Source organism: Rhagoletis zephyria, unplaced genomic scaffold (genome assembly GCF_001687245.7).
Source record: "Rhagoletis zephyria isolate East Lansing unplaced genomic scaffold, Rhagoletis_zephyria_1.1 Rzeph_scaffold_02721, whole genome shotgun sequence".
Lineage (NCBI taxonomy): Eukaryota > Metazoa > Arthropoda > Insecta > Diptera > Tephritidae > Rhagoletis > Rhagoletis zephyria.
In genome coordinates this window covers 14,121-22,386 of record NW_016159805.1, presented here as the reverse complement: position 1 = coordinate 22,386, position 8,266 = coordinate 14,121, and the positions used below count along the sequence as shown (strand labels likewise).

General features: G+C 45.9%; 1 protein-coding gene across 1 annotated transcript in view; it reads right to left on the bottom strand.

Annotated features, from left to right (window-relative positions):
* The window catches only part of LOC108367542 (collagen alpha-1(I) chain-like), a 19,378-nt gene extending 13,111 nt beyond the window's left edge, over positions 1 to 6,267 (bottom strand). Inside the window, exons 1-2 of the mRNA XM_017622172.1 lie at positions 6,124 to 6,267; positions 2,863 to 3,433 (exon numbers count right to left, since the gene is read on the bottom strand). Of these exons, the coding sequence (XP_017477661.1) occupies positions 2,863 to 3,433; positions 6,124 to 6,267 (715 nt within the window). The remainder of the gene's footprint in view (positions 1 to 2,862; positions 3,434 to 6,123) is intronic.
* Between the last annotated feature and the right edge of the window lie 1,999 nt (positions 6,268 to 8,266).

Sequence of the window (8,266 nt, the reverse complement as noted above, 5' to 3'; positions counted from 1 at the left end):
GAGAAGGAGAGCAGGTTGTCGAATGTTACTCCGAGTATTTTGGGGTTAATCACCGTCGGAATTGGTGTGTCACCGACGTGAATTCCCAGCGGTAGCCCGACCTCCTGCGTCCAGGTTGTGAACAGGGTCGCAGAGGATTTCGTAGGGGAGAGCGCTAGACACTTTGCAGTGAAGAAGCGAGATAGTTCGGAGAGATAATTTGCCGACCACCGTTTGAGCCTCTGTGGGAGAGAGGAAGCCTCTATATCTTCTAGTAGCGTGGAATGGCAGACGGTGTCAAACGCCTTTGACAAGTCCAACGTTACAAGAATCGTTCTACAGGGACGGTTTCGGTTAATCCCACGAGTTATCTGAGTGTTTATGGCGTTAAGTGCTGTTGTTGTACTGTGCGCTTTACGGAAACCATGCTGATTCTTCGCTGGGGTCAAGTGGTTCGTGAAATACGGGAGTAGCAAGGCCTCGAGTGTCTTCGCTACCGGGGAAAGGAGTGTCATCCGATGATAAGAATCTCCTTTGTTCGCAGGTTTCCCGGTTTGAGCAGTGGGACCACTCTCCCCACCTTCCAGATGTCTGGGATGATGAGAGTGGCCATAGACAAATTGAGGACCTCCGTTAGGTACGCTACCCCCGCAGGACCAAAATTGTTCAGCATCAGCATGCATATTTCGTCGCGACCCATGGCTTTGGAGGCTTCCCGATGGCCACCTGAACTTCACCGCAAGTGATACCAAGGGGGGCACAGGTTGTTGGCAGTTTGTGCAGCCTTCTGGTCACTCGACGCTTGGTTTTGTCCACCGGAGGATGCAGTATGAACTGCTGGCTAAAATAGCTCGCGCATCGCTCCGGGTCCGACGAAGCATGGTCGCCGAAGGAAATTTTGACTCTGTCGTCGTGCTTCGTCGGATTGGACAGTGACCTTACGGTTGACCAAAGCTTGCTCACACCAGAGGTGAAGTTACAGGTCTTAAGATGCTCCTCCCAACTCTTTCGCTTATGTACGTTTACTAGTTGCCGAATCTCCGCGTTGAGATCCCTGATACGGGGATCTCCGGGATCGGCCTGACGAAGGCTATCACGCTCATCGGGTAGAACAGCCGCTTTGGCAGGGAAGTTTGGACGTGGGTCCGTGATACATCCTGCCGGTATGAAGCGAGCTGCAGCAGCAGTGACAGCCCTGCGGAACTTACGTTCACCGAGATGAACGTCGGTTGATGTGGGAAGCGCTGTGAAGGTGTTTTCGATAAACTCCGCGTAACCTTTCCAATCAGCTTTAGAAAAGTTGATATAGGTCCGGTGTTTGGCGGAGGCAAAGTCGGTTGGTTTATCTATCGAGATGACTACGGGTAGGTGGTCTGATGCTAAAGTCAGCATAGATCGCCATGTTATGCTGTATATCAGACCAGCGCTCACTATGGTGATGTCTGGCGAGCTACTGCAGATACCCATAATCCTGGTGGGTGCGTCGTCGTTCATTGTGCAGAATGTCGAATCGTCTATCTGCTCAGCCAAGTCTGTTCCCCAACGATCGTTTGACAGGCTTGAGTGCCAAAGATAGTGGTGCGCATTGAAGTCACCTACTACCATACGGTTTTCACCTCTGAGGAGCGCACCTATATCAGGGTGATATCCTGCCGGGCAGCAGGTGACAGGGGGTATGTATATGTTAAATATTTCAAGCTCAACATCGCCTGACCGGATAGCAATGCCCTGACATTCTAGGGTGGTATCCCTGCGGTCGATGTCTGCTTCGATAAGACGATACTGCACGGTGTGGTGCGTGATGAACGCTAAGCCACCACCATTATCTCGCTCGCGATCTTGACGGTGCACGTTGTACCCGGCACAATTCAATAAAGTTGAATTGCTGTGCAACTTCGTCTCTTGGACCGCAGCTATCAATATACCATGCCGACACATGAAGACGGTTATCTCCTCAATCTCGCTCTGTAGCCCGTTGCAGTTAAATTGAAGGAGCTTCATATGGTTCGGGAGACGTGTTGTGATGTGGGGTGTAAGGGATGTGTGTGTTCTTACCGCCATTGGGTGTGTGCGTTGCTGTGATGGTTGCCGCCCTGTGGTGGTGGCGGGAGGCGTCGAAGTTGAGGTCTGCGACCGAGCAGCGCAACACGGGCCCTCGAAGTTCCCAGTCCAATCTCGCGTGGTACGCAGACCTGAGCATGCCCTAAAGTGGCACCAGCCAAGGCAGGTGTTGCACTTGTTTGATGTCACATTACGGAATAGCCTGGTCTGGCTGACATACCGTGCAGATTGTAGGGGGAACCAGGAGTTGTTGGCGGCGGCGTGTGGGTCGTGGTGCGGTTGTGTGTGTTATGTGGTCTGTCGTGGCTGCGGTATGGTCTGTGGTGTTATTAAGTTGTTGTGCTGTGGTGACTATGTGAGGCTGCTCGGGTGGCCCTGGGTTTGACTCGATGCCAGCCCTGAGTGGAAGAATACGTAGTGAATGTAGCCCTATGGACGAACAACTTTTGAGATACTTCGCCGACCTAAACGGGGTTAGATCGCCGAAACAACAGCCCTTGGTCGGGTAAAACCCAAGTCATTCCGCTACGTAGAACCGGCTGTCGTGGGAATGAGAACCGGCTGTCGTGGGAATGTGTCCAGTGTCGCCAGCGTCCCCAGTGTTACTAGTGTCGCCAGTGTCACCAGTGTCGCCAGTTTCGCCAGTGTCACCAGTGTCGCCAGGGTCACTTTTGTCACCAGCAACATCAGTGTCGCCAGTGACACCAGTGTCAAAAATGTCGCCAGCGTCACCAGTGTCGCCAGTGTCATCAGTGTCGCCAGCGTCCCCAATGTTACTAGTGTCGCCAGTGTCACTAGTTTCGCCAGTGTTGCCAGTGTCACCAGTGTCGCCAGGGTCACTTTTGTCACCAGCAACATCAGTGTAGCCAGTGACACCAGTGTCAAAAATGTCGCCAGCGTTTCCAGTGTCACCAGTGTCGCCAGTGCCACCAGGGTGACCGGTGCCGCCAGTGTCGCCAGGGTCACCATTGTCACCAGTAACACCAGTGTCGCCAGTCACACCAGTTTCGCCAGTGTCACCAGTGTCACCAGGGTCACCATTGTCACCAGTAGCACCAGTGTCGCTAGTGTCACCAGTTTCGCCAGGGTCACCATTGTCATCTATAACACCAGTGTCGCCAGTAACACCAGTGTCACCAGTTTCGCCAATGGCACAAGGGTCACCAGTGCCACCAGTGTCACGACTGTCGGCAGTACCGAAAGTGTCACCAGTATCACAAGTTTCGCCATTGTCACCTGTATCACCAGTGTCGCCAGTGTCACCAGTGTCGCCAGAGTCACCAGGTTCGCCAGTGCCGCCAGTGTCACCAGTATAAACAGTGTCACCAGTGTCGCTAGAGTCGCCACTGTCACCAGTGCTGCCAGTGTTGCCAGTATCACCAGCGTCACCAGTCTCGCCAGTATCACCAGTGTTGCCAATGTCACCAAGGTCACCAGTGGCACCAGTGTAACCCGTGCCACCAGTGTAACCAGTGTCGCCAGTGTCGCCAGTATCACCAGTGTTGCCAATGTCAGCAGTTTCGCCAATGTCACCAGTGTCGCCAGTATCACCAGTGTCGCCAGTTACGCCAGTGTCACCAGTGTTGCCAGGGTCACCATTGTCACCAGTAGCACCAGTGTCGCCAGTGTCACCAGTTTCGCCATTGGCACAAGGGTCACCAGTGCCACCAGTGTCACGAGTGTCGGCAGTACCGAAAGTGTAACCAGTATCACCAGTTTCGCCATTGTCACCTGTATCACCAGTGTCGCCAGGGTCAATATTGTCACCAGCAACATCAGTGTCGCCAGAGACACCAGTGTCGCCAAAGTCACAAGGGTCACCAGTGTCGCCAATGTCACAAAGGTCACCAGTGCCACCAGTGTCGCCACTGTAGAAAGTGTCATCAGTATCGCCAGTGTCACCGATGTCGGCAGTGACAGCAGTGACGCAGTGTCACGAGTATCACCAGCGGAGAGTGTCCATTCGCACTTCGTGTCGTGTCGTCGGACTAGCTTTCGCTCCCTCCGAGGAAATTTACTCAGCGAACTCGTTCTGTTTATACTTTAACAGTTTTTCGGGGCTCTCAATTGTTCCTATAAAACCAGGAGAAGCATGTTATTTCTTAGAACTCCTCACTCCACGGGAATGACGTCAAGCACTACATCGCACAGTGGTCCAATGTGCAATGGTAGGGTAATTTAATAAGATTTTTTGTTTATAATTTTTCAATAAAATTTTTATCAAATATGCAAGAATATTGTCTACTTAAGAGTAAATACAACTTTGTTTGAAAAAATTTCGCTACATATAAACATAACGGTATCCAAAAGTCATAGTAAGCAATAAGTGAAAAATGAAATTTTGCGAGCAACGAAAACTGAGTATTTTTAAGGCTCAATAACGTGTTTAAAGAAACTTTGTCTTAACTTTATTTCTTTCTCCGTCATTGTTTTAAGTAGGAAAATTCAGGAAATGTAAAAATTATTACCGAAGTGGACGCACATATTTTGTTCGAGTTGATAAAGTTTTAATCTTTTTGGTGAGTACTAAATTATTAATTTTTTGTTTTTGTAGAAGAAATCTTTCTTATATGGTCCGCCATATATAGATCACTTACTATACTTTTTCTCTCAACTGATGCATATACTAATAGAATCCACAAAAAAATTCTGCGGCCAGCTGCGACACCCGTACATTTATTTTCAATTTTCAAAATGAATCCAAAAATTTCAAGACAGGAAATTTTTGATTTTTGGCTGCCGACCCGTAAAAATTAAAGACTTGATGGAATAATGGATTTTGTACCAGGGAATATCAGTTTATGATCTAGTGATAGAATCAAATTTTTTAAATTGAAATCATACGTGCGAAGTTAATTCAGAATTCGGACCTAAAGCGGATAAAAGTTTTCCGAAAAAGAGAGCGGTTTGTTACTGCAAATAAAGATTGGCTCGAATTTGAAATAGACTTGTCACAATTTGTGTTTCTAAGTTTGGTAAGCCGACATTTTCTGCTGGTAGGCCAGCTAACAGTTTTGAAGATTGTTGCCAAAAATTTAAAATGAAGAAAGCTAATGAGCTTTCGAAAGTTATTGATGTATTTCTTTTTGGCCACGGAACTAAAAATTTGATTTTCGGCTACGGTACTTAATGAGCTTTTAAGTGCTTCTCCAGAAAGAGGTACTGCTATAAAGAAGATCATATTGGCAAAGAAGAGTCCTAAAGGAATTTCGCCTGAAGAAGCTCTCGCACTAATAGCACCGGCACACAAAAAAAAATTAGTGTGATGTGCATTTTACCGGACCTACCTATGGTTATGTATCTCGACCCGCAGAATCCGAATTTGAATTCAGTTTGGCCAATATCCCTCCAATATTTCGAGAAAAAAATGTAAATACGGTGCGTGAAGACATAAGAGGGATAAGCACCAGTTACTCACCACGGTTAATGAACCATCCAAATCGATTGCCGAGAGATCTTCTTAGCCCGAGATATGGAAGAAGACTAAAGAGAAAGGATTTTTCCTATATTTTCAAATGATGCGCAATATAACAAATTTCGATATCCGCAATATCAATTTCGACTCTGGAGCTCGTCCTTTCAGACCGACTACCCAACACCAGTGTCAGTGCGGCTCAGAAACTTGTCCTTTCCGACCGAACACAGCCTACTGGATTGTAATAACTTAAATATAGGGAAGCGAAGGCAGTGCGACAGCCGCAACAACCCCAATAAATATATATCTAAAAAAAAATTAAAAAAAATTCTACGCATTGCGGCAGAAATTTTAGGTTTCATGCTAGTTTGTAAGATTTGAAAAATTTTTCATTAAATAACCTATCTGCACTGGATACTTACACTGTGGACGGCAGCTCCATAGGATTGAAATAATCTCTTATAAAACGCCGCTGACGAAGAAGGTTAACTCGCGATTCAAAATTTTAGCTATCCTCAAAATATAGAACATTTTTTCCTTTTAAATCTGAGTTTGTATCAAATTAAGGAATTCGAAGTATAAATGACAGAATTGTCAAATGAGGATGAACTTAATTTGTTTGAATGGCAACCAAGTATGTCCGGCGAAAAAGTTCATTCGCCACTCACAATGCAAATTTGAGGTATGTTCCCCAAACCGCTCGCTTCGAAAACTTTATTCGCTTCGCAAGTGTCAATACCAGCCTTTTGATTCAAAACGGATGCATAACCAAATTGCAGTACGCTCAGGAATTCAATACGCTCAGAAACCATTTTATTGTTGCCTTATTTTTATGATAGAACTTTCGAGCCGCAATCCCTTCTTCCAGCATCTGAAACTTACGTTTTTCTGAATCTGGTTCGTTTTTATGAATAGACGACCCTCCTCCTGCCTCTTCTCCCGGTATCGCTGAGCTAACTTTCCCGTACCTATATATGGGCTGCAGGGTGGCTATGTATGCTGCATATTTTTCTGCAGCCACAACGCGGCACTCCTCGTCGAACCAATTGATCCTTCGTGGATGGTAGTAGCCAACCACCTCATCCGTCGTGGCAAGAAGAGGCTGGGGACGGAGTTTCTTGTTTCACGGCTATCCGCTGTGACTGCAGCTTCTCGACACATGACGCGTTTTTACCCAGTTCGCTGTGATTTTAAGCGGATGCATAATCCCAATTTCAGTACACTCAGAAGTAATTTGATTGTTGCCTTATTTTTATGATAAAATTTTCGAGCAGAAATCCCCTCTCCAGCATCTCGCACTTACGTTTTTCTGCCTCTGGTTTCTTCCTCTTGAATAGACGACCCTCCTCCCGCCTCTTTTCCCGGTATCATTCAGCAATCGTTCGCGTACCTATAGGCTGCAGGGTGGTCATACCAGCTGTTCCTTCGTGGGTGGTTGTAGCCAACCACCTCATCCGTAGAGGCAAGAGTGTTTTTACCCAGTTCGCTGTGATTAAAAACGGATGCACCAACCACATTTCAGTACACTAAGATATTTCAATACGCTCAGAAACCATTTGATTATTGCTTTACTGTTCTGATAGAATTTTCGAGCCGAAATCCTTGTTGTTGAAATTAGCTTTGATATGGATTTTGGCAATTCTTTGAATGATAGGATTGAACCGGGAGACGAGGGGACGTAGTCTCCACTTAACCAACTAAATTTATGTACGGTCTCTTGGCCAGACCTGCCAGCTTGGCCCAAACCGTGCCACCGCCACTTTCATCACCATAAAAGAGCGAAAAAGATTAAATTGGTTTATTGACATATTGAAAACAATTCAGAGCTTCTTTATCATCACCTAGGTAATCTTTTAATGTGAGTATCAAAGCAACCGCTGTGGAGCTGAGGTGGTAAGCTTTTAATGGCAATTGGATTGGCACTCCTTATTTTATTTTATTTCAGAACGTCCCATCCATCGATGCCTAGATCTCGAAAATAATGTGAAGACCGGATCTGTATGGAATGAAATCTGCTAACGTCTTGGTATTTGAAATCCCTTTCAGAACTCCTAAATGTATCCTAGCCATAGGTACTTGATTGTTGTATAATTGACCTTTGCAATTGTGTCTTTAAACCAGAGGTGGGCAGCCTCGGCAGAGCATTTTTGTAGTGTGCGTGCAATTGATGTCACTGTGTGCATATGAGCAAGTCGTGCAGTTGAATGAAGCCTTCGCTGCCTTCTCAAGCAAAGTGTGTATGTATACACATATATGCCCGCCAGGCGGACGCTGCCCAGGGCTGACTTAAACCTTCCCTTTCCGCTTTTATTAGTGTCCGACCGAAGCTGGAATTTTGGCCGAAGTCGAAGCCTAATATAAGGTACTATTCAATATCCCGCCGAGCACCGAAGCCGAAGCCGAACATTAAAATTAAATTTTGCTACGTTTCAAAATTAATAAGTCTGTGATTTTTTATTTCATAACAAAGTGAGGTGTCATATGTAAACGTTTGGACTGGAGATGTGCAAAAAAAATTTTACTTTTTTGAAAACTTATTATCAAATTATTCAAAAAATATATCAATTATCACAAAATGGGTATAATCGAGCTGGTTTTGAAAAGCTTTGTTTCTTAACTGAACTATACGAGGGTTTCCGCCTGTTTAAAAAATTTAATTCAATTTGAATTACGGGAATTAGGAAAGAGAAATTTGTATGTATCACCATATGAGTGCCAAACGAAAGGGGTTTCAGAAAGTATTAGTATTTAAATCCGGACCCTTAATGGGGAAGGTGCCTCTGCCCGGCTGGTTGATGTCCTCGGGAAGAC